The sequence below is a fragment of the Erinaceus europaeus genome, chromosome 9 (assembly GCF_950295315.1).
Source record: "Erinaceus europaeus chromosome 9, mEriEur2.1, whole genome shotgun sequence".
In the NCBI taxonomy this organism is placed as follows: domain Eukaryota; kingdom Metazoa; phylum Chordata; class Mammalia; order Eulipotyphla; family Erinaceidae; genus Erinaceus; species Erinaceus europaeus.
This window is the reverse complement of record NC_080170.1, coordinates 56,651,402-56,678,085: the sequence shown is the minus strand read 5'-3', so window position 1 is coordinate 56,678,085 and position 26,684 is coordinate 56,651,402. Positions and strand designations below refer to the sequence as shown.

Below are 26,684 nucleotides of genomic sequence, written 5' to 3'. Positions count from 1 at the left end.
AACTACCAGATGATTTCACTCATGTGAATCTAGAGAACTGAAACACATGAACTTGAAGGGAAAAAAAAAAAAAAAAAAACCAGCGCTGGAACCCAGGGTTCTGCCTGAATTTAGGATTGAAACACATAGAGTCTGGGGAATTTTAACAGTAAGGCTGTGAGGGTGTGGAGCCTGCAGGGCCCAGAGACCAATACAGGGTTAGTGACAGTGCCTTCAAAAGACTGTTGTCCTTGGGAATGCAATCCAGTGGTGACTCCAGAGTCTCTAATTTTAGGCAAAACTGGAAACCTGCCTTTAACAACAAATCCCATGTTTTTATTATATACTGGTAGAGATGTCAGCTTTCCAAGAAAGAAGCCATGTTTGAGGCTTGTGACTTCCATCTAATTCATGTACCTGCTTGTCTGCATTTGTGTGGTAATATTAGGATATAAATAATAAGATCTAGGTTCCAAGAAGGCAGGTCATTGGCCTAAGTCACAAGGGAAAAACTACCTTGGCAACTACGATTACAGAACCAGGTGCAGGGGGATGTTCCCGAAGTCGCACAACTTTCAGAGCAATTTCTCCAGGTCTATGACAGCAGACCCACCCCACCCCCACCTCATACTGACTCTAAAAGAATAGAACAATAACAATAATGGGAAATACACAAAAGAGGACATATTAACTTGTCAATGAAACATTTAGCTGTCACCAGCATAAGCTGATGTAGGACTGACTGCCTGAGCTCCAGGACAAACACTACCTGAAGGAAACTTGACAAGCCTAGTTTGCATGGGACCAACCCAATCCTAGAAAACCCTCTCAGCTATACCATCTAATTGGAACTTGGGGAAGGAAGGGTGTAAAGGGAAACCCTCACAAAACACCTTGCTTGAAAGGGACATTGCATTGTTTTAATAATTGCCAACTTTGTATATGTGCATTATTATATGACAGATACTTGACTCATTGGACGTCAGCTTTGGCTGCACGCACTCTGACTATCAGGGATTAAAACAATACCTATGTAGCCATGGAACTAGCTAGTGCAGAGCACGTATCTTACCTTGTGCCCTAGATTCGAGTCCCAGCAGTGGTGGAATAGTATTGCTGTGTCTGGCTTTCTCTCTCAATCTCTCAAAAGAAAGAAAAGGAAAAGAAAAAGAAAAAAAGATTGCTAGACTGAGGAGGTAGTACCAATGGTAGACATTCCTGTCTTATATTCAGAGAACCCAGCACACTATAAGCCAGAGCTGAGCAGTATTATGTTCTCTCTGTCTCTTGCGGAAATAAATAAATCTTTTTTAAAAAAATCAAAAACCATGATGAAACTACAATGTCAAAGGAGTAGGGCTATTTGACATAGCTCTAGTAGGACAGGGAGACTTAAAATTGGCAAGTTGGGTGAAAGAAAAGGTTAAACGTTTTGAGCACTATATTTACAGGAACTATTTCACAAGGAATGGTTAAAACTGTTTTGTTTTAGAAGGAAATTCAGAGTTAGGAGACCATGTGACCCAATGGCTTCACACATCCATCTCATTTGCTCCAGATCCCACCTCCTGCTTGCTTTCTAGCCCTTCTTTCTGCCTGTATAAACAGTCCATGAAACATAGAACATAGCTGAACAGTACTCCTGTGTCCACTGCACTCCAGACTGCATAGTCTTTCCCTTTGCACTAAAGCTGATGTGACAGTGTTTGGCTTTTCGTAGCTCTTGATAGTAGGTACACAATCAGCTTTACCAGTGCGTCAGTACCACTTTCAGATTTGGACAAAATAAGTTTGGGGGCTGGAGTGCAAGGTGTCATCCTAGCTGAGAACCCTGACCTGGTGGTCTTGACCAGGTTTAATTTTCACACTAGATCTTCTCCCAGATGTTCTCCCATACCTCTCGGGGACAGTCAAAGTTGACCAAGTCAAGAGTTCTTGTCAGATTTAAGTAGAGAACTAATTCTGAATTACTCTATCCCCAATTTCAGTCTCTTGTTATCAAGGCACTTAAATAAGTTCTTTTATTTTTTAATATTTATTTATTTACTCCCTTTTGTTGCCTTTGTTGTTTTATTGTTATAGTTATTACTGTTGTTATTGATGTCGTTGTTGTTAGATAGGACAGAGAGAAATGGAAAGAGGAGGGGAAGATAGAGAGAGGAAGAGAAAGATAGACACCTGCAGACCTGCTTCACCGCCTGCGAAGGGATTCCCCTGCAGGTGGGGAGCCAGGGGCTGGAACCGGGATCCTTAAGTGAGTCCTTGCGCTTTGCACCACCTGTGCTTAACCCACTGTGCTACCGCCCGACTCCCTTAAATAATTCTTTTTTCTAGAGTACTGTTCAGCTCTGGTTTATGGTGGTGCTAGAGATTGAACCTGGGACCTCAGAGCCTCAGACATTAAAGTCATTTGCATAACAGTATTTCATCTCCAAATATCTTTTAAAAAATTCTTTATTGCTTACTGCTCTTCTAGAATAGACTTAATGTGGCTGGATAGGCCAGAACTTTCTCTAGTTTAACTGTGTGTGGATTTGCTGGAGAGAACCAAATGAACAATTCGTATCACCATGGCATCAGACTCAGGTGAGCTCCAGTTCCCCTTCTATGTAATATTGGGCAAGTTCTCTGCTAGATGGTGGGGTTGGGGAGCAGGGTGGGAATCAGGATGCTAAGAAAGTGTGCAAGTGAAAAAGACTGAAAGATCAGGGATCAGATAAAGTCTGGAGCTTAGGTAGCAGCACAGGGCCCCCAGAGAAATAGCATAGCAATAGTACAGGATTGAAAGTTGGTTTTTGTCTGGTTTTCTTTTTCTTTCTTTCTTTCTTTCTTTTTTTTTTTTTTTTTTACAGGAACACTGCTCAACTCTTGGCTAAAGGTGGTGCTGGAGGATTGAATCTGGGACTTCAGAGCCTCAGGCATGAATGTCTTTTGCATAACCATTATGCTATCCCCACCTCTGTTTACACAAGAGACTCTCAAGTCTGAGGCACCAGAAGTCCCAGGTTAAGTCCCCAACACTACCATAAACCAGAGATTAGTTCTCTAGTTAAAAATGGGGGGGGGGGGAGTAAGTTAACATACTTAACAGCAAGATTACTATTTCTGCATGAAATGCGTTTTTTTTTTAAAATAGGAATACCCTGACATCTTAATGTCTATAGGAAAACTGGTAAAGAGTTCTATTTTTGCAATTCTCTTGTAAATCTAAAATTCTGGTAAAAAAAATTGTTTACAAAGATGAGTAGGTAAATTTTAAACTCAACACGTCCAATCACTCAATGAAGACTGTGTTTTGAGCTGGACACTGGGGTCATTTTAGTGTATCACCTTTGGGTTAGTCATCCACCCCATCATGGCTTCCTTTCCATACAACGGTGACAGCAGAAATAACGGCTCTCTTGCTTTTTCAGGAAAGCAAAACTCAACTACAGATTGCAGTAACCTAACCTGGCAGAATGCTCCACCATTGCTATTGCTGTGAGATTGGCAAAACTAACTTTGCCTTCAGAGTGCTCAGTGGACCATGTTCACTAAGTGTGAAACCTGCATGGAGTTAGGGACTGTGAACAGGAAACTGACTGTAACGTCATTGAGAACCACCCTGTAGTGATGTAATGACATCACAGTCCCGCCCTCGCTCAGGCCGCCCCCTTCCTCCTTCCGTCTCGCCCCGCCTCCTGGCAGGCCCGCCTCATATTCAGCCCCGCCTTCTTTCCCATCAGCCCCGCCCCGCCATCTGCCCCACCTCCTACCTCCTTCGGCCCCGCCCTGTCACAAGGCTCAGCCACGCCCTGTTCCTCCACCCCATACTTTTCCTCCTCTGACCCCACCCCTCTGACGCCCGCTCTCAGCCATGCCCCTTCTCCAACGCTCCTCTCAACGCTCCGGGACTAGGCCCCGCCTCCACTTCTGACCCCCGCCCCTTCCTGCCTGGTGGGCGGGACCAACCTCCGGCGGGGCGGGGAGAGGCGGGGCCAGCCTCGGGCGAGGCAGGGCCAACCTCGGGCGGGGCGGGGCGGTAGACTCCTCGTTAGAGGCCGCTCTGAGTGGCCGGGAGTCTCTCATTTAAGCGCCACGCGCGCCCCTCGCCTCACACTGCCCGCGGCAGCTTCCACCATGCCTCGCCTGCCACAGCCCGCGCTCCTGCTGGCCCTGGGCCTGCTCCTCGTCCCTACAGTGGCCGCACGCGCGCCCAGGCGCCAGGTGGGCGCCCGGGACCCTATCAGCTGGGATGCGGGGGTGTGCGGGTGGGAGTGTGGAGGGTGCGGGACCGCTCTGGAACTGTCTTTCCACAGGCCCCATGAGTGCAGGCTGCTGAATGTGGCCTGCCGGCGGCTCCCCAAACAAAGCTTCCAAAAGAGCTGTGCTCAGATTTCAGGGGTGGGCTGCCTTGTCCCCTCCACCTGCTCCCTGGCAGGCAGGCCTGCCTGGCCCTCGCTGCTCCTACCCAGTGTGTCTGTGGGGTGCACAGGAGGCTCCTCTCAGGGGTGAGCAGCCCCCGGGAGAGTGAGACTCTTGATGTCTCAGGGAGTGAGAGAGTGGGAAGGGGGCTGTGGGGTCAGCTGTGGATGCTGCTGTCAATGTGTGGGTCAGGCTCTGGCTCTTTCTCAGGGAGCCCCTACAAACCTAAGATAAGGGTCTTTTTAAATATTATTTTATTTGATAGGACATAAAGAGGCTGGGCCCCAGAGCCTCCTCACTGCCACCTTGGAAAGTTTGAGCAAGGACAGGGCAGTGGTCACTAATATGGTACAGGGGTGTGATGGGATAAGGTGAGGCTTCTGGCCCTTCCTGTGTCTCTATTCCAGGGACTTGGCCCTAGGGCTCCTCTTCTTTGTAGTGGGTCACCATGCACACCTGTCTGCTCCCATGGATAGGGGGCATGCTTTCCAAGGACAGGCAGGCTCCAGAGTCTTAACCTGACCTAGTGGTGTGAGCTCCAGGGCTTGCCTCTGGCCTCCCCTGGCCCCAGGGCAGTTAAGATCCGGCCCTCTGCAGAGTCCTCCTTGGTTCCTGAGTAGGCTGAGTATGTTTCTCTTGGCTCCAGGGCTGACCACTATGAGGTGGAGTCAGATTCAAGTTCCCAGCCTGCCCTGGGTCCCCATTCTCTGACACCTTGTTCTCCTGTATGCCCTGTTTCTAATGCCTTTCAGACCAGGGGCTCTCACATGGGTGGTTCTGGGAATGTCCTGAAACTTGGGAGTATTCACTCACCCAGGATTATACAGTGCCCAAGATTATACAGTGAATGCCTCTTTGAAGCCTTATCTACTGTCATCCAGCTCTTCTCTGAACTCATGTGACTCTGTGACCACAGGCAGTGGTGGGCTACACTCAGTGTCTGAGCAACAGCAACCTGAGTTCCAGCTCTTCTTCCCAGCACTGACTGTTCACGGGGTGTGGTCAGCTTTAGGTAATGGAGCTGGTGAGCCCTGTGCAGGGCACAGTGTGGATACATGATAGCTTTGGTTCTCTGGGATGACTGTCATTTATTTGTGCTTTCTCTCTGTATTGAGCCTTATACTTTGCTAATGAACTTCCTGGGGAATAATTTCAGATTTGCAGAAAATTGCAGATAAACTCCAGACAGTACTTTATCTGGACTTAACCACTCTCTCTCTATATCTTCTTTCTGTGCCATGTGCCTGATCCCTCTTATCCCCAACAGTTTCTCTCCCTACTCCATCACCTTTCTTTTCTACTAGGGTTATTGGTGGGGCTTGGTATCTGCACAAGGACCCTACCACTCTTGTTGGCTAATTTTCTTTCTTTTATTTTTGGTACAGGGTAGGTGGGAGGGAGATAATGAGAACAGAGAGGAGAGAACCTGCAGTACTTACTCCACCACTCATGAATCTTCCCCCTGCAAGTAAGGATCAAGGGCTTGAACTCTGATCCTCATGCATAGTAATTTATGAACTTTACTGGTGTATTACTACCAGCCTTGCCCAACACTTCTCGATCTTATTTTTTCATGCACTCAGCAGTCTTGGGATACTGTGGCCTGTGATTTCTGAACACTCATTTCTCTAGTAGTGGCCTGTGAGAATGTAGCCTTTGTGTCATTTGACAGATGAGGAAGTAGAACTTCCTGGGGACTCACGTACCCATGGATGCAACAGCTTGCAATTTATATTTCTCTTTCTGCCCTTGGTTGTGCCTTCCCCAACACCATCTACTGCTTGCCATATACTAGCTTGGGATGGGGTTCAGGTGCTGGGTGCCAGGCTGACCTGTGGTGGACATTGCTGACCTGGCAGAAGCTGGATGCTGCTTCAGACTTCAGTGCTGCAGGAGCCTCTGCCCAGGCCCTGCTGCCAGGAGACCACCTGTTATGTCTCCCTAGAGCCTGGGGAAGGAACACTTCAGGACAGGCGGTCTAGCTCAAGCAGAGCAGATGTGATACTTTCTTCAGCCTGGAATTGATCCTCTGTGTGGATCAGGCCATCTTCAAGTCTTTGAGGTTAGCCCCACAAAGTGGCTGGTCCTCTCACCTGCCCTCTGGCTGACTCTGATTTCCAGGTTTCTGTCACTTGACAGTGAAATGACAGTGTCTCCCCCTTCCAAACTTAACCTTCTCCATCTGTACCACCCTGAACATGAGGTTCTCCTATAGTGAGGTTCCATTGTACTGAAAACCCAGCCTCCTGGTAGTCAACTCTGAGGCCCTACACTAAATGTTCCTGCCGTTCCTTTCATGACATCTGGTCACCCATCTCCTACATCTGGCCCACTTGCCTTCTTGGAGTGCCAGAGCAGCTGGACTTCTCTTCTTCCCATGTTCTCTCTGCTAGAACATTCTTTCCCTCGTGTAAGCATGGCTGAGTACTCATCCAGGAGGTATCACTTCCTGGCTACTCACTTAAGCAAGTCCTTTGTTACTCTCAACATCAGCTCCTGTTCATTTTCTTTATACTACTCAGTAGTCTTGGTGAGTAATAGTTATTTGCATTAGACAGTAAGCTCCCTGAGGCTGGGCAGGAACATTTCCAGTTGTTGCAACTCTGAGCACTTATAGACACTGTGGTCATTGCTCCATAAATATTTGTGGACTGACTGTTGAAAGAACCTTGATGTGAGGGGCTGTGGGGAATGCCAGCACGTGTCACACCCTGTCCTGCCTTTCTTAGTCATTAACTCTGTGTTTCATTCCAAGGGACAGGAACCCATTCCAAGAAGCTCAGGTAAAGGGAAGTTTATTACAAGCATATGAAGAATCTCCTGGAACTGATAGAAAGAAGTGGAGGCCAGGCTCTCTCATGGCTACATTTTGTGTGCCAGCTCATTCTCAGTGCCTAGCACCATGTAATGTGATTTATATGCACAGCCCACCCCTGCAATAGTCCTGGGAGGAAAATAGAAATGCCTCCATAAAATGGACATGGGTTTTTGGCCCTGGAAGGGAACTAATTTCTAGAATTTCATGGTAGGTTCCTGAGTTATGGTTTCAACACAGGCCTATTGAAGGCTTTTGTTTGCCCATCTCTTATACTTGTCCTGCCCTTCACCATTGCCGTATGCCATGTATTCAGTCAGGATGGCCATTCCAATAGACCAACAGAGCCCCTGGTTATTCCTTCCCAGAGAGTGGTCGGTCATGGGCCCCAGGTCATGACCCCAGCCCAGAGCTGGTGACCCAGTGACAATGCCAAAGCCAAACTGATTTTGTCATTGTCTATGTCAGTTCTCAAATCAGAGGCTGAAAGTCCTCTAGCCTCACTTGGACTTGTCACCCCCTTTCTGTGCTCTTGCTGTGGGGGGTGTGGCCCATGGGAATCAGCAGACAAGGTAGTGGAAGGGCAGAGTCAGTGTTGTGTGTGGTTGGACAGGATGGTAGAATGAGACTTCTTGGGCTATGGAGGAAGAGTAGAGAGTGGCTCAGCAGAGAAGAAGGTGACTGGGGCAGGGCATAAGCAATAAGGTGGGAGTGGGAGAGTCCTGTCTGAATTGGGGATGTGCCTTTACTGGGGGTTGCTGATCAGCCAGTAACACACCAGGGACTATTTCATGTGTGTCCTGTGCCTGCCTTAGGAATGGTACACCCTTCAAGGTAGGGTTTTGGATGCTATTATATTCCCCAGTGTCTGTTGGGTTACCATTTTCCTGGCTCTGAGTTGGACCTGGGGTGTGATGGGATTTAGTTCCTGGACATAGGCTGCTGGGATGGAGCCTTAGGGAACCTCTTGAGACCTCAGAACTGGCAGGGAATGGGAAGCAAGGGGGTGGGAGATCAGAGAAGGTAGTTGACTATGTGTGTCTGTGGGAGGAGGGCTATGTTAATCTCCTAACTTTAAGTTCAAAGTCTATATATTGTCCTTTATTTTACAGTATACTTGGTGGTGGTGGTGCAGGGATATTGGAGTGGGGGTGGGACTGAGTCTTTTACTTTAGTCTTGCTAGTTAAATAGGACAAGTATTTTCACAGGTTTGCTTATGTGGAGTTACAAGTGTGAAGTTAGATATCAAATTTACAAGTGTGATATGATAGATGTGTAGCTAAAGATGAGTTGCAGGGCCAGGTGGTGGTACACCTGGTTGAGCACATATGTTACCATGTGCAAAGGCCTGGGTTCAAGCCCCTAGTTCCCACCTGTAGGGGGGAAGCTGAGAAAGAAAGGCACCTACAGGACTGCTTCACTGCTCATGACTTACACATAGTCTCCTGCTGTCGTGAGTGGTGAAGCAGTCCTGCAGGTGTCTCTCTTTCTCTATCTCCTCCTTCTCTCTCAATTTTTCTCTGTCCTATCAAATAGAAGAAAGGAAAATATGACTGTCAGGAACAGTGGATTCATTGTGCAAGCACCATGCCCCAGCAATGACCCTGGTGGCAATAAACATAAATTTAAAAAAATGACTTGCAGGTGTGGAGTTAAAGATGCGCTACATATGAGGGTTAAAGATGAGGATCTGCAAACGAGCTCAGAAAGCCCTTGCCAAGATTACACCATGGCTTATTCTCTTGATTCTTCTGATCTGTGAGTGATTTGTCAACTGTTCACTCTCCTTACTACCAATTTTCCTTGATCTTTCAGCTCAGTGGCTTTTCCTGGGATAACTGTGATGAGGGGAAGGACCCTGCACTGATCACAAGCCTGACTGTGGAACCCGACCCCATTGTTATTCCTGGGAATTTGACCATCAGTGGTGAGACCAAAACCGACGTCGCCCTCAAAGCTCCTCAGCAGGTAGGCATCATTTTCTGTTACTTTATTATCTGTTATAAATTTGGCTACTGTGCTTTGTAAAAACTGGACCTTGCCCCTCCCTTCCCCTTGCATTTCTTCTCTGTATATGCTCTTGGTCAGGTGTCTTTTGTCTTTCGAATCCTGTTCATATTACCTGTCAGATGGGAGCTCCTCGCCACTCATTTCATAGATGAGGGACATGGAACCTGGTGCATCTTCTCCATCTCCTGTCATTAATACATTCAAGATTTGAGAACTGGTTTCCTTGTCTGTGGTTTTGTCCTGAACCCTTTTTAGTGAAGAGGAAAAGGGAGTGCTGTGGGTTTAGTCTCAGAAAGTTTGCCTTGCCATGAGAGTAGTTCACAACCAGGCCATGTGTGAGTCCAGAAGCCAATGGCCTCCATCCCAGCACTGAGCCCAGAGAGGACAGTGGTAGGCCCAGGCCAGCAGAAGAGCACTTCACCTTCTGACTTATGGAAGTGTCTACAATCAAAACTTCTACCTGAGCCCTGGGAGCTCCTCCCTACTCCCCGTACCCCACTTTTTTTCCCTGGCTTGCTCTACTGGATACAATATAATTCAGCCCATACTGCAGTGAGAGAAGCTTCAGTCCTGTATCTCTTTTTTTTTTTCTCTCTCTCTCCCTCACCCTCTCTCTCTCTCTCTTTCTGTCTCTATCTATCTAAGGAAAAGAAAAATACAGCTTAATTTACCCCTCTCTCCCATGATCCATGATCCCTTCCCTCCAGATCCAGTTCTGGGGCCCTGGATTCCCCATCCTCAGGATTTTTAAATTGTGAATTTGTAAATTTGTAAATCCTCAGAATTGTAAATAGTGGCTTCATGTCATATATGCTTATTTAGGGCTTTCAGACACAACTTTCAAGCCCAATGGTTTGGTGGGTGTCTCCCTCCCACTGTCATGTGGCAGAGATGTAACTGCCTCTCCCGCCTCATCTGGCTGCAGCTGCTGTCCAGGATTTTTCTCATGACCCTTTGTGCAAGATGCTGTAACTCTTTGGATGTAAGAACTAGTAGGTCTTCTGAAACTGTGAGATTCCAGTGCTAGACTCAGAGGAGAGAGAAGACCCCAGAGAGAGGCGATGGAAGGACCAGGATAGTCCTGTTGGCTGGTGGTAGCTGCCTCAAGTTCCATATAGAGCAGGACTGTATAGCCAAGATTGGGCTCTGAAGGGAGGTTCAGAAAGCCGCACTATTAGCCATAGTGCCGTCAGACAACTCATGCATTTCACCTGAGGTAGTGACCCCAGGAATTCTGAGACTGGTGTAGAAATTAGTAACTGCTGCCATGGTATCCCCATGGAAAGTCAGTATCAGTGCACATACCACACTGTGGTTCTGCATGAATCAGAGTATTTCCATGATCCCACCCACTGAAAAACCCTGTGACTAAAAGATCTACAGCCTGGGGAGAAGGTAGAACGTAGACTTGCCTCTTGAATCCCTAGGTTTGGCCCTACTGTAGTCTCAGTCACTCCCACTCACTCTCCCTCATTAAATAAATAAATTCTTAAGCAATAAAATAAAGAGCTTTTAGAAAGGCAGAGTAGCTGGTGTGTATGACTTGAGACTGACACTTGTTCACATTCTCTTTCTAGGTGGAACTGACTGTAGAGAAGGAAGTAGCTGGCTTGTGGATAAAGATCCCATGTGTGGAGCAGATAGGCAGCTGCAAGTACGAAGATATCTGTGACATACTCAATGACCTCATCCCCCCTGGACATCCCTGCCCAGAGCCCCTGCGCACCTATGGACTTCCTTGCCACTGTCCCATCAGAGCAGTAAGTACCCATGGCTAAGTAAGGATTGGGTGTGGAGAAAGGGTTCCATGTACCCTCCTCCTGCACATATCTGTGTCTGCATATGAGTTTTACATGCTCTCTCCCAAACTGTTTATCTTGGGGGTGTCTCTATCTGTCTGTCTGTGAAATGGGAGTCTTGACTTTGGCTTCCTTTAGGGTCACAGGGCCCCTTAGTTGTGCCGTCCTGTCATGTGATGCATCTTGAAGCCTTTGGGAGAAAGACTGTGTGACCCTAGAGGTGGTACAGGAGAGAGCCCCTCAACAGGCTTCCACTGACCAGGCCCCGACTTCCCCACAGGGCACCTATTCACTGCCCAAGAGCGATTTCACACTCCCTGATCTGGAACTGCCCAGTTGGCTCAGCACTGGCCACTACCGTATCCAGGGCATCCTGAGCAGCAACGGTAAGCGGCTGGGCTGTATCAAGATTGCTGCCTCCCTGAAGGGCAAATAAAGGGTGCCCCAGCAACTGAGGCAAGAAGAAAGTGGCCTCTGTGGTGCTTGCAAGGACGCATTGTGACTTCGCTCTCCATCCCTTTCTACAAAGATGGCATACCCCTCTCTGAGTGTTAGCCTGGACCACCTCCTCCTGTCTGGGCCCAAGCTTAGCCTAGAGGTGAGATGATCTGGGTCCACATAGGACTGATCTTCATAAAACCACTTCCCCATCCTGAGAACCAAGCTTACTTTCTAAATTCCAGGAAGTGGAGTCAATGCACATAATATTTCTGATCAACCTGGCCCAGTCTTGCCTTCTGATATCATTTTGTAACTTTCTTCTCCTTTACTTACTTTTGTCAAAGGGCTGGACAGGAAATTAACTGATTCCTCTTCTCTAAACTTCTGTAATTCAACATTCCTTTATAGACTTGCCAGATTAACTGTAGATACAGTATACTTGCAAAGGAAGCAAGAGTGGTAGTGGGGACTCTGTCAGCAACATATGTAAAGGCATTCTTTATGTTTAAGAGAGTTTTCACACTCAGATGACTTTGGTGTCACACAGTAAACCATGGTCCATGATGAGTGAGCAGCTTCTAGGTATGTCTTCCATTTCCCTTTCATAGGAACAGAGGGCCTGGGTCCAAGGTAGCCAGTGTCCTGTCTTTACTGGGATTAGTTGGTGGTAGGGCTGGAGTTTCAGAGAGACATTGGTCCATGGCAGGTGCATAGATAAATTAGGCTAGTGTCATGTGAGTGTGTCGGTGCCCAGTTTACCAAATATTCAGTGTTTTCCCCTAAAGAAACTAGAAAATCCTGACTTTTATATGAAATTTTACATAATATTTTTAAATATTGGCAGCTACTTGTTTTTTTAGACAGTGTACAGGCTAACAGTCTAGCCAGGATAGTTGGGAAGAAGAACTGGTTCAGAGGACTAGTTTATAGTCTCTGCTCATCCTGAATTCAGTCCTCAGGCCCTCCTCTAGTTCCATCCCCTCCACAGGACCAGCCCCATGATGTCCCACCCAAAAGACTGTCCGAGACTGAGGAAGCAGGAGTAGCTTGCCACAGTTGGTTGATGTGGGCTCACTGAGTTCCTGCCCAGTACTGACTAGATGACTGTGACTTCAGGTGATGCCCACCCGCTCCCACTTCCTTGCCAGCCACTTGAAGGAGTTACATAGACTTGGACGTTGGATGCCATGCTTTCCCACACACCCTCATGACAACTCTGCCCCCAATACCAGCCCTAGGTCCTGGACCCCTATGAAGCCTGCATAGCAATAAATCTTTCTAACTACCTGAGCATCCTTCCTTTGGCATGGTTTCATTTTCTCCTGATCATATCTTGTAATTGTAGGTACTTTTGTGGTAACTGCTCCTGGTGGCCATTTTTTTTTCTTCCCATTTTATTGGATAGGACAGAGAAATTGAGAGGGGAGGGGGAGATAGAGAGGTAGCAAGAAAGACAGACACCAGCAAACCTGCTTTACCACTTGTGAAGCAGACCGTCTGCAGGTGGGGAGCTGGGGGCTCAAACCTGGGTCCTTGCACTTGGTACTATGTGTGCTTAACGGGTGTGCCACCACCTGGCCTCTAAATACTTTTTTTTTAATTAGAGAACGGGTGGGGGAGATAGTATAATGGTTATGCAAACACTCTCATGCCTGAGGTTCTATGGTCCTAGGTTTAATCCCCCACACCATCATAAACCAGAATTGAGCAGAGCTCTAGTTAAATTTTTTTAAAAAGCATGTAAATTAGAGAATGGGAAATAACATAATGGTTATACAAAAGTTTCCTAAATTTTGGGTGGGGTGGGGGGATAGATGGCATAATTGTTATGCAAACAGACTCTCCTGCCTGAGGCTACAAGATCACAGGATCAATCCCCTGTACCACCATAAGCCTGAGCTGAACAGTGCTCTGGTAATTAAAAAAAAAAAAAGTTTCCAAGGTCCTGGGTTCACTTCCCACTACTACTGTATGTCAGAGCTGAGCAGTATTGCACCAAAGTAAAGGACACGGATGAGGGAGGGGTGCTTTCAGGTCCTGATGTGTGATGGTGGAGGAGGATCTAGGCTGGGGATGAGAGTGTTTTGCAGAAAACTGAGAAATTTTATACATGTAATAAACAAGGGGAGGGGATTGGATGGCACCCAGTTGAGTGCACACATTACCATATGCAAGGACCCAGGCCCCTACCCCCACCTGCAGCAGAAGTGAAAGTCTGCAAGTATCCATCTTTCTCCCCCTGCCATCTCAATTTCTCTCTAGCCTATCAAATAAAATAGGAAAGAAAAAAAAAATGGCTGCCAGGAGCAGTGACTTTCTAGTGCCAGCATCAGACCACAGTGATAGCCCTGGTAGTAATAAAAAAAAAGAAAGAAAACAAAGCCACACAAATTGTACAGATACTGAAAGAAAATATGGGTAAAAAATCTAAGCACAATAAAAGATTGATAAATGGCTCTCTTGCCAGAAAACATTTGGGAGCCCTGGGATCCCTAAGTTATTGGTTGTAAAATATCATATTTCATGTTATATAAGTACATCTTTAACTTTAAAGATTTTTTTTTTTTGTGTGTGTTATTACTGGTAATAGTGGAATATAACTAAAGAGAAGCTTGAGAAATGGTTGGATAGGCACTCGGTAATGTATCTGAGTCTATAAATGAAGCACATTTACTACCTAGATAGGTATTTTTGATTCAGAAAGAATAATTTTCTTTTTTTTTTTCTGGGTTGCTATATATTTGTGGCTTTTAAGACTTTTCTTTAGTGTACCATTATTCATAGTTTAAAATGTTATTAATAACTCATTATTTTTAGGAAAGCTTCCAATGGAGGAGATGGGGTATGGAATTCTGGTGGTAGGAATTATGTGGAATTCCTATGGTCTTTTTGATCATTATTAAATCAATAAAATAATAATAATGATAAAAAAACATGAGTGCTCAAGAAAGAAACTCATTCTTTTGTTGGATAAGAGGAAATTCCAAATCATAGATATTTAGTTAATTTGTTTAATTAAAGTTTTAAAAAAGATTGGTAAATTAGGCTACACAAAGGAAAAGAAAATCCTTGTTGACAAAAGACACCTTTAAATCAAGACTGGAAGAAAATGTAACATATATTGTAAAATATGGTTAATATTCCTATCACATGTCAAAAATTAAGAGACAAGGACTAGGGCTGGGGAGATAGCATAGTGGTTATACAAGAAAGTTTCATGGGCGGAGGGTAGATAGCATAGTGGTTATGCAAAGAAACTCTTATGACTGAGGCTCCAAAGCCCCAGGTTCAGTCCCCCTATACCACCATAAGCCAGAGCTAAACAGTTCTCTGGTTAAAAACAAAAAAACAAGCAATGCTCTGGTCTTTCTTTCTGTTTCCCCCCACCCCATCTCTTGTTAAAGTAAATAAAATGTAAAAAAAGAAAAAAAACAAAGGACCTAAGAAAAATCAGTAGAAGACATGAATATTTTCTTCACTTTCTCAACAACATACAACTCAGAGCTCTAACAGTGACTCTTAAACACAAAATAGTTCAAACTTACTTGTAATTTTTATGATTTAAGAAATGGAAGAATCAGTGAAATAGCTCGTTTGGATAATGTGCTTTGCTGTGTATGTAACACAGAAGTAAGTAAATATAAAATAAAATAGAAATGAAATCAAGGCTTGGATAACATTGATGACCTTTCAGACCAGTGAAAAATGAAGAGGCTGTCCCTTACTGTGCAGGACAGGCCCATGGGAACAGGACCAGGCACAGCCCAACAACACTTCAAAAGCACTTAGACTTTGGCTCAGCTTTTGTACTCCTGGACACTACCTGAAAATACAACTCCATCAATATAAAATTCATACTCAGGGTTTTGTGTTATAGCATTATGATTATAAATATTGGGATCAATGTAAAAGTCCACATGTAGCAGAGTGAATGAACTATGGTATGGTCACAATGGAATACCATTGAGCTATAAGCAAGAACTCTGAATCTATATAGAGTTAGTCCTAGGACATTTTGTTAAAGGGATAAAGCAACGTACAAAAAAAAAAAAAATCAGTGTGCTCCTTTTTGTGTATGAAGAAAAGATACTTGTGCGGAGGTAGATAACATAATGATTATGCAAAAAGACTCTCATGCTTGAAGCTCCCAAGTCCCAGGTTCAATCCTCTGTACCACCATAAATCAGAGCTGAGCAGTGCTCTGAATATATATGAAATAAGGAGGAAAGGTCATCCAGAAACTGCTGAGATCAGGTACTGCCGAGGGATGAGGCAGAGGGGAAAGGAGGATGGAATGGTGTAAAGGAAAAAGGTAGCACATCTGACTATATTTTTTTGTGTAATGCTGAATCATAACAATGTCCCTCATGCCCCAAAGATGATTAAAATCAAGCAGGAAGTAAAGGGGTTTCAATATGGAATACAGACAGTAACAAACAGAAAAGAAAAGAAAGAAGCCTTGCAAATGAGTTATGCAAACAAATGCAACTATTATGTGTTACAACATAGGCCAGCAGAGTTGGTAAAATAGCTCACTTCAGATAGTGAGCTTTGCATGTGCATAACCTGGTAAATGAGGCTACACAAAGGAAAAGAATCAATCCCAATCCACCAACTCCAACTCGAGAGGGAGAAGTAACCCAGAGGCAGCACACTTGCCTAACAATCCACCAACTAAATGAAGCTTTGGTGCTGTGGTCTCTTTCATTCTTTCTCCAAAAAAGCAAACAAAACAATCCAGTAGAAGAAGTCAGAGTGTTTCTTGAGGAAGTGAAAGCAGAGATATGAAAAATAAGAGGGAAATGAGTAGATAGAGAAGGAACTGGGTAGAATAGCAGAGGTGGCTAGGGGTGGGGAAGGAGTGCCTACTGAGAGTTTCTGGATACCTGTAGGTCACTCATCCAACTTCTTTAGATGGATTCCTTTGAAAAGTTTTACCTACAAGGGTCATATCCCTACAATTTAATTTTGATATGATGTTAGCATGACCACTAGCAATTCAGCCCCCACCCCTAACCTTTGAACTCAGAATTGGGAACTGTTTGAGAAGCTCTTAAATGGAGTTAAGTCAAGCACAGGATGGACAATACTATAGCTACTCATGGAATTGCCTATCACTTTCATCCCTAGAAAACCTGTGGCTTATAAACCACTACACTTAGGTCACTTGTGTCCACTTGATAGGCAGCCCCTTGTGCCCATTTGATATGGGTTGGGTGATCTCTGATCCCCTACACCTCACCCCCCTCAAAAAAAAAAAAAAAACAGAGTTTGTGTTCCTAGTGGTCAAGTTTTCCCCTTTCTTCTGGTGGACTTTAAATTGATCTTGCATCTTTCCCCTCTGAACCCAGCCATAGTTTACTCCTGTCAAGAGGGACCATGTTTGCCCAATAGTGGAGAATTGGTTCTGAGGGTTCTAGAGGTGAGGAATTCTCCTATCTCCTTCCTTCCCAGGTATCTTCATTCTATTACTGGGCCCCACTCTGTGTCAGAGACAGATAGTCATAGAAGATTCACTACATTGTACATCTGGACCAACCAGTTTAGCTTGGTGACTTCAGATTGCTAACTGCCAGTTTGAGAGTGTGTGTTCTGTACAGTCACATGGTGGCTGTGGCTTTCTTATCTGGAACTTTAACTCCTTCACATGACTGCATATTGCCAAGTTCTTCAACCTTAGTTCCAGAATTGGTTGCCCACCATAGGGAGTTGGTTCAGTGCAATGAGAAACAGAATTGCTTAATCCCTATTTTGATAGGTTCATTTGTGGTTCAGCATCCATTAATTAATTTCATGGGGATTGTGATTTATCTTGACATTTCATGCAAAATATGCTCAAATCCATAGCTTAGAAGCCATAGCTTCTATTAGGATCTCATGCCAAGCTACAAAGTCACAAACCACTTTTTTTTTATCTACACTTTTATCTCTGTACTATGAAATAAGGCTTCCATGTATATTCCAAAGCCTCACTCTATCTAGAATCCTGGTGTGGGTCCCCCAGACAGCAAATATTTCATTATTGACTGCTTTCTTAGCAGGAAGCTCCTCTCTACCCCCTCCCCTCATAGGTACTTCACATCTCTTCTAGGAGGTGGTTGACATACTACCAGGGTACATGAGTTGGTGGTACAGGATGAGAACTCTACTAACTCCAGCTGGGGATTCCTATTATTCAAACTACAAAAGAACTATCTAATAAGAGATGGATTGGAAAGAGATGTTGCCTACAAATATTCACTCTACTATAGATTTATATTTGATATTCTTTCCTAGAAAGATGTCATAGTTCACAGTAAAAAGTTTTCCAAAAGTGATGTTTCTGTTAGAGTGAAACAAGCCCTTTTCCCCTTATATAGAGTTTCTTACAAAATCAATGCACTATTATTTTTTAATAATTAATTGTTAGAAGTTGAAGGGGAGATAGATATATAGATAGAGAGATAGATAGATAGATAGATAGATAGGCAAAATGAAAGGCTCCTGTAGCAGTGCTTTACCATTTGTGAAGCTTCCCACTGTAGGTAGGGATCAGAAGTTTGAACCTCAGTCCTTATTGTGTTAATTGTGCACTCAACCAGATGTACCACCACCCAGCCCATTATATTATTATTAAAAATGTGACAGCAGCGGGATTTTGTGGGCCAGCAGGCTGCAGCATTCACAGTGAACTTGCTTCACATTGTGCAGGCTCAGTGCGCACTCATACTTGCCACTGTGGGATTTGTCTTTGAATATTATCTGGACAGAAAGAATGATAGTGGTCCAGGAGGTGGCGCAGTGGCTAAGGCACTAGACTGTCAAGCATGAGGTCCTGAGTTCGATCCCTGGCAGCACATGTACCAGAGTGATGGCTGGTTCTTTCTCTCCTATCTTTCTCATGAATAAAATAAATAAATTCTTTTTTTTAAAAAAAAGGAAAGAATGATAAACAGCTCACAGCCTTCTGGAACAAGAGTATATTATTTAAAAGGAAATTGAGACCCAATGAAGACATCACCTAAAAGTAAAAGGCTGTGGCTGAATTACAGAATGTTCACATTGTAACAAGAAAAGAAATAAAAATATGTTCCGTGTTTAATTTAAAAGTTTACAATGTAGCAGTATAGGCAAAGGGGAAAACAAAATTTCATTCATATTTCAACCCACTTGGAGGAAATTCCTTTAACATTTTATGTTCTGCATACCCTTTAAAATTGTTTAACTATATGCACCTGACATTTTTTTTTTTAAGGACGTGAGGGAAATAGCAAAATGGTATCACATGGAACTTGCATGTCAAGTTCTCATGTTTGATCCCCAGCACTACCATAGTCAGAACTGAGTAAATCATTGCAACTGGGGAGGTGGATGTTGGCTCAGTGGGAGGAGTGTACTCCTTGTATGCATGAGGCACCATGGGTTTCATCCCTACTCCTGATTCCCTAAACTGCATGTAATTGAGTGGTGCTTTGTTTTCTCTTTCTCATTAAATAAATAAAGAATAAGAATTTAACAGCCCAGGAGGTTCGTAGCAGGTAAAGAGCTGGAATTGCATATATGAGGTTATGAGTTCAGTCCCTAGCACTATGTATGCCAGAGTCATGCTCTGGTTCTCTGTCTTGCTCCCTGCATCTTTCATTTACAGATAAGTCTCTAAAAACACAAAAATTGGGAGTCAGGCAGTAGTGCAGCAGGTTAAGTGCATGTGGCACAAAACACAAGGACCGGTGCAAGGATCCTGGTTCAAGCCCCAGCTCCCCACCTGCAGGGGAGTCACTTCACAAGTGGTGAAGCAGGTCTGCAGGTATCTATCTTTCTCTCCCCCTCTCTGTCTTCCCCTCCTCTCTCCATTTCTCTCTGTGCTATCCAAAAACGACAAAATTAAGAACAACAATAACTACAACAAGGGCAACAAAAGGGTATAAATAAATAAATCTTAAAAAAATTATTTTAAACACAAAAATTAAAAGAACCAAATAGAATAGTGTATTAATTTTATTTTTAATAGAGTTATTGATGAATAATTCATACGTGATTGCTGCATGATTAAAGTATACATTTTGACAAACTTTGGCATTTCTATACAAAGGAAAACAGCTTACAGCCAAAACAGTGAGTGTATTATGCCTCAAATTATAAAATATGTAGGAGATAACATAAGAGATGCATTTATAATACCAGCATTAGAGATTTCTTGGGAATTGTATGCCAATATCCATCGGCAGGGATAATGAGAACAAAGATAAATAGTTGGGAATACCATAAACTAAAAGGTTCTGCACAATGAATGAAAATAGTGGCAAAGTGAAAAGACAGACTACTGAATAGGAGAAAACACCCACACATCATACATCTAATAATGGTTTAATATCCAAGGTGGCAAAGCAATACAATTCAACCAGAAAAAAAAAGTTGAAAATGGACAGAAAATCTGAGTAGACACATCTTCAAAGAGTCCATACAGATCACACTATCTCATGGAAAAATGCTTATGGGGGCTGGGGATGCAGCATAATGGTTATGCAAAAGACTTTTTAAAAAAATATATTTATTCCCTTTTGTTGCACTTGTTGTTTTATTATTGTTGTAGTTACTATTGTTGTTGTTATTGATGTCATTATTGCTGGATAGGACAGAGAGAAATGGAGAGAGGAGGGGAAGACAGAGAGGGAGAGAAAGACAGACACCTGCAGACCTGCTTCACCACCTGTGAAGCGACTCCCCTGCAGGTGGGGAGCAGGGGGCTCAAACTGGGATCCTCACGCTGGTCCTTGCGCTTTGTGCCACATGCGCTTAACCCGATGTGCTGCCGCCCGACTCCCTATGCAAAAGACTAATGCAATAAGCCAGAGCTGAGCAGTGTTCTGGTAGTTCTCTGTGTGTGTCTTTCTCTCTGCCACTAAAAATAAATTTTAAAAAAACTTAAATAAAATGCTTGTTGTCACTTATTCTGAGGGAAATTCAAGTAAGAAGCATGAGATATCATATACCTGTGGTCATGACTTTCATCCAAAAGACTAATCACAAATGCTGCTAAGGTATAAAATAGGAACCTTTATACACTGATGATGGGAATGTATATTGTTGCAATCAGTTTGGAAAGATATATGGGCCTTCCTCAGTTACCATGAAATGCCGAAGTCCCACTTTGGAGTATAGAAAGGGTATTAAATTGCTATCTTGAAGAATTATTTGTCACATTGCAGTTTAATAATAGCTATGAAATGGAAACAATGTGCCCATTAATGGATAATTGTATATATACACATGGAACAGCTATGCAGGAATTTCATTTTTTATCTTATTTTTTAATTATCTTTATTTATTGGATAGAGATAGCCAGAAATCAAAAGGGAAGGAGGTGATAGAGAGAGAGGGAAACAGAGACACCTGCAGCACTGCTTCACCACTTGTGAAGCTTTCCCCCTGCAACCAGGGGTCGGGGGATTGAACCTGGGTCCTTGTGCATTGTAACGTGTACTCAAGGTGGTGCTCCACACAGTAATTTTGAAAGATGAAAATTTGCATTTGCAGCAAAATAGAAAAGAATTTTGTGTAGTGGAAAGAATAAAGGCAAATATTAAGTGAGTATCCTATTAGTTTATGATATAAAGAATGAAAGCAAATGGATGAGGAATAAAACAAACATTAACAACACACTGAGAAAAGGGGTCTCTCTCTCTCTCTTTCTCTAGATGTAAATGTTTCATTAGATTCACAAAGATTTTTTTCTCCCAAAGTTGTTTGTCTTTTCCTTCTTTCCTCCAAAACTGCTTTTTGGAAAGCAAAGATTTTAGTTTTGATGAAATGCAGTTTAGCGATTTGTTCTATGAATTATGATTTCAGTTCTTGCTGGTAGTTTTAGGAATAGACATTAATGGGGCCAGGCGGTGGCACAGCTGATTAAGAGTACACATTACAGTGCTCAAGGATGCAGGTTCAAGCCCCTGGTCCCCACCTTCAGGGGGATAGCTTCACAAGTGGTGAAGTAGGGCTTCAGGTGTCTCTCTGTCTCTCTTCCTGTCTCCCCCTCCCCTCTCAATTTCTGTCTCTACTCAGTAATAAATTAAAAAAATATTTTTTAAAGGAACAGACATGGGAGTCGGGCTGTAGAGCAGCGGGTTAAGTGCAGGTGGCGCAAAGCACAAGGACCGGCATAAGGATCCTGGTTCGAACCCTGGCTCCCCACCTGCAGGGGAGTCGCTTTACAGGCGCTTCTCTCCTCCTCTCTGTCTTCCCCTCCTCTCTCCATTTCTCTCTGTCCTATCCAACAACGATGACAACAACAATAACTACAACAATAAAACAACAAGGGCAACAAAAGGGAATAAATAAATTAAAATATTTTTTTAAAAAAAGGAATAGACATTACATTTTGCCAATGCTTTTCTATATCTGTTGAGATGAGAGAAAAATGTGTGTGTGTGTGTGTGTGTAGGTGTGTATTTTAATTTGTTCAGATGGTGAATTGATTTTAAAATATAAAGCCAACCTTGTATTTCTTGAATAAGCCCTATTAGTCATGATGTGTTACTATTTTATTATATTGTTGCACTTGATTTGGGAAAATTTTGTTAAGAATGTTCATGTAAGTGTTTATGAAAGACTGGTTTATAGCTTGAGTTTCTTATAATGTATTGGTCTGACTTGGGCTCACATAGTGTTTCTAACAAGATTGTTCCCACTAATAAATGCTAGATGTATGTGCATATAAACAGGTGCATTTTTGCAATGGCTAGAGTCATTGTAGCATTTTATTTGGAGAGGTTTTAATACCGACAAACCATCTACAGTGCTTGCTCAAAGATAAAGAAGCCAATAATGCATATGGAGATGTAGCTATTAGAATAAAACAGGCAGTTGTACACAGACACCAGAAGGGTTAGATATGAGGTGGTAAGTGTACACCTCAACAAGCTTAAGACACTGATGACAACATCCTAGATGATGGTGCTGCAGCTTCTCAGGGTAGTAGGTGGTGATATCCAGCACCTTCCCAGAGGAAGGCAGCACTCTCAGGAGACCAGTCTCTGAAAGCTTCTCTCCACTTTATTGGAAACACTGCATATTTTTGGTCAAAATAAAATATTTTCAGCACCAAGTAGAATAAAGAAGAAAATAAAATTGCTGATAAACTTTCAAGAGTGGTTTGCCCCTGGGCTCATTTCCAAAGTAAGGTCTTAGAAAAGTTCATGCAAGTGAGATTGGGTGTTATTACCTGGGCTAGTAATCTTCTCAGATACACACTGCTTGAAGAGGCAGGAAGAATGCACTTTAATGTGGACCTCCTTACCTGGCTTCTGTCAGCTTTCTACAGAATAATAATGTCTATATTCCAGAGCCCTTGAAACTCTTAATATAACATAGCCAACCTGGAATTTAGTAAAAGCCATGAATGTGAGCCCTTCCATCTCACATCTTCATGTCTTGCCAATGTTCTATGGGAGTTGGGGTTGTTTGGAACAGGAGAACCAACTCCACTCTGGCCAAATGGCTATGGTGACCATCTGGAGATATTCTGTGTATAGGTTTTCACCCAAAATTGTTATTAGAGGACTTATCTACCCTGCCAGTTATAACTCTGCTGTGCAGAGATGGGAAAAGCTACGGTTCAAGAGGACACCAAGCATACCTAAGGCCATACAGTAGAGAGGACAGTCCACTGACATGCCAGTCTCAGCCCCCCTTTCTGATTCTGTTCTGCCTACCATGCTTATGAAAGAACATGATCCACAGTGGTACTTGGCCAGCACTTGAATGGACCCAGGCACTGAACCAAGCTTTGCACCATTTACATGAGACAGCCTCATGTATTGTCTACAGTAGAAGAGTAGAAGCAATGGAAAGGTTCTCCTGCTCCCAGTGTTTCTACCACTGCTTCCTGATCACAGGGTTATGGGAATTGAGCAGAGGGTCTTGACAGGAGGAACCTGATGTGGCCACTCCACAACTCTTCTAGTCTGTAAACACTCAAGTCCCCATCTTCTTTTTTTTTTTTTTTTTTTTTTTTTTTTTTTTTTTTTAAGAAAGGATTAATTAACAAAACCATAGGGTAGGAGGGGTACAACTCCACACAATTCCCACTGCCCAATCTCCATATCCCACCCCCTCCCCCAATAGCTTTCCCATTCTCTATCCCTCTGGGAGCATGGACCCAGGGTCATTGAGGGTTGCAGAGGTAGAAGGTCTGGCTTCTGTAATTGCTTCCTCGCTGAACATGGGCGTTGACTGGTCGGTCCATACTCCCAGTCTGCCTCTCTCTTTCCCTAGTAGGATGGGTCTCTGGGGAAGCTGAGCTCCAGGACACATTGGTGGTGTCTTCAATCCAGGGAAGTCTGGCCGGCATCCTGATGATACCTGGAACCTGGTGACTGAAAAGAGAGTTAACATACAAAGCCAAACAAATTGTTGAGCAATCATGGACCCAAAGCTTGGAAAAGTGGAGAGGAAGTATTAGGGAGGTACTCACTGCAAACTCTAGTGTACCTCTGCTTTCTTACTTTGGTGCCATACTCCAAACTCAGTCAATTTCTGCTTTGCGTTTCTACTTCTTCTTTTTTTTTTTTACATGCATAACATTCCCCAGATTCCCATTTAACAATACAACCCCCACTATTTCATTCATCATTTTTCATGGACCTGTATTCACCCCACCCACCCACCCACCCCAGAGTCTTTTGCTTTGGTGTAATACTCCAATTCCATTTCAGGTTCGACTTGTGTTTTCTTTTCTAATCTTGTTTTTCAACTTCGGCCTGAGAGTGAGATCATCCCATATTCATCCTTCTGTTTCTGACTTATTTCACTCAACATGATTTTTTCAAGGTCCATCCAAGATCGGCTGAAAACGGTGTAGTCACCATTTTTTACAGCTGAGTAGTATTCCATTGTGTATATATACCACAACTTGCTCTGAATGACTCTGAAAATGTCCAATAGTTCTAGGTTATCTATCTCTTCATTTAGCTCCCTTATGTCTTTACTGATTTTCTTCCTGGATGATCTGTCAAGTTGAGATAGTGGGGTGTTGAAGTCCCCTACTATGATTGTGTTACTGTTAATATATTGCTGTAGCTCTTTCAGTAGAAGTTTGATGTATTTAGATGGCTTCTCATTGGGTGCATAGATATTAATAATTGTTAAGTCCTCTTGATTGACTGATCCTCTGAGCATTAAGTAGTGTCCATTCCTATCTTTTTTAATCTTATGTATTTTAAAGTCTATCATGTCAGATATGAGAATAGCTGTTCCTGCCCTTTTTTGTGGGCCATTGGCTTGAATGATAGTTTTCCATCCTTTCACTTTAAGTCTGTGTTTGTCTTGTTACGTTAGGTGAGTTTCCTGTAGACAACATATTGTTGGGTTGTGTTTTCTGATCCATCTTCCTACTCTGTGTCTTTTAATAGGTGAATTCAGGCCATTCACATTTATTGATATCAAAGATTGAAGATATTTTAACGCCATTCTTGTAGAGTTTTAGAGTGTTTTGATATATGTTCTATTTGTGGTGGTCTGGTTGTTTATAGGAAACCTTTCAGAACTTCTTTCAAGGCAGGCTTGGTGATGGTTGCTTCCTTCAACTGTTGCTTGTCTGAGAAGGTTTTGATGCTTCCATCTAGTCTGAATGACAATCTAGCAGGATATAGTATTCTTGGCTGAAAGCCTTTCTCATTGAGCACTCGATAGATATCTTGCCATTCTCTTCTGGCCTGTAGTGTTTGTATGGAGAAGTCTGCTGCTAATCTTATGGGTTTTCCTTTGTAGGTGACTCTTTGTTTTTCTCTTGCAGCCTTGAGGATCCTTTCTTTATCCTTATTCCTTTCCAATCTAAGTATGACATGTCTTGGTGTCTTTAGGTCTGGGTTAATTCTGTTTGGGACCCTCTGGGCTTCTTGAATCTTTATGTCTTTTTTGTTGTCTAGACTAGAGAAATTTTCAGCTATTATGGCCTGGAGAATGTTTTCTTCCTCCCCTTCTCTTTCTTCCTCTGGTAAGCCAATAATGCGTATATTGTTTCTTTTGAAGTCATCCCATAGGACTCTGTTGTTGTTTTCAGCATCTCTTAATCTCTTTTTGAGATCTCTTACTTCTTTTTTAGTTGTCTCTAATTCATCCTCAATCTTGCTAATTCTGTCTTCAGCCTCATTGATTCTATTCTCTCTGCCCTCTACTGCTTTCTGGAGTTCATCTATTTTGTTGCCCTGCTCTGATACTGTTTTAGCTTGTTCAGCTAGTTGCCTTCTTAGCTCAGCGATTTCAGCTTTCAGCTCTCTAATAACCATGAGATTATTAGAATTTTCTTCCATATTCTCATTTGTTGTTCCTGCATTTCTGATTACAATTTTTTCAAATTCTTTACTCACTCCTGTTATTATTTCCTTGGCTAATGTTTGGATGTTGAACTCATTGTTTTGTGCTTCACCCTCTGGAGGACTTTTAGCTGGACTCTTGTCCTGGTTCGAGTCTCCAATATTTTTTCTTGTTGTTTTAACCATTTTATCTAAGTTAACAGTTTTTTCAATCCCTGAGTTGGAGTTCAGTGGTGTAAAAGCCTTTTCTTTTTCCCCCTGTAGGCTATGGGAGCCTGAGGGCTTTTAAACTATCAATAGGCTTCTTTGTTTAATCACTGACTCCTGACCAAGAAATAAAGCAGGGTGTGGCAGAGATAATCCAGTAGTTATGCAAAGAGACTTTCACAGCCCCTCAGCTATGCCACAGAGGTATAGGTCTTCTCCTGAGTTTCCCGGTTAGATCTCTGTGCCCTGGTGTCCCTCCCTGTTGCTGCTCCAGATTCTGAGGGTAGTAGCAATGGAGACTCAGAGTTGCACTTGGTGAGTCTCTGGGGAGTCCTTTCCTCCCTTCAGCTGTCCCCTTGTTGGTGGAGCAGACTGGAGGTGGTGTCTCCACTGACAAACTGTTGAACTGTGAGCAGTCACTTAATCTCTCCTTAGGCCCCTCTCTCCTCTCTGTCACCAGCCACGCGTGTTTGTACTCACGGGTGATTTACTGGGTTCCTGTGGTCATTCTAGTCCTGTCTTGTTTCGGTCCGGGTGGTCTCCTTTGGTATTCCTAGTTGATCCGGGAGAGGATAGGAGAGGAGAGAAAGCGATCTGCTGCTCGTAGCTCCGCCTCCGGAAGTCCGTCCCCATCTTCTTTTTTTTTTAATTTATTTTTTATTTAAGAAATGATAAATTAACAAAACCATAGGGTAGGAGGGGTACAACTCCACACAATTCCCACCACCCAATCTCCA

The 26,684-nt window shown here is 43.4% G+C and overlaps 1 protein-coding gene across 1 annotated transcript; it reads left to right on the top strand.

The window, feature by feature from the left end:
* The first annotated feature begins 3,944 nt into the window (after positions 1-3,944).
* On the top strand, positions 3,945-13,826 carry GM2A (ganglioside GM2 activator). The gene is made up of 4 exons (XM_007528768.3): positions 3,945-4,185; positions 9,015-9,167; positions 10,787-10,969; positions 11,289-13,826. The coding sequence occupies exons 1-4, from the start codon at positions 4,099-4,101 to the stop codon at positions 11,442-11,444; spliced, it is 579 nt and encodes a 192-aa protein (XP_007528830.1). The 5' UTR covers positions 3,945-4,098; the 3' UTR covers positions 11,445-13,826.
* Positions 13,827-26,684: the final 12,858 nt, after the last annotated feature.

Excerpts from the sequence above, each read along its gene's own strand:
- GM2A (XM_007528768.3), top strand. The coding sequence starts at position 4,099 with ATGCCTCGCCTGCCACAGCCCGCGCTCCTGCTGGCCCTGGGCCTGCTC. Across the intron at positions 9,168-10,786 it reads CCCTCAAAGCTCCTCAGCAG|GTGGAACTGACTGTAGAGAA; the intron begins GTAGGCATCATT and ends TTCTCTTTCTAG. Across the intron at positions 10,970-11,288 it reads GCCACTGTCCCATCAGAGCA|GGCACCTATTCACTGCCCAA; the intron begins GTAAGTACCCAT and ends ACTTCCCCACAG.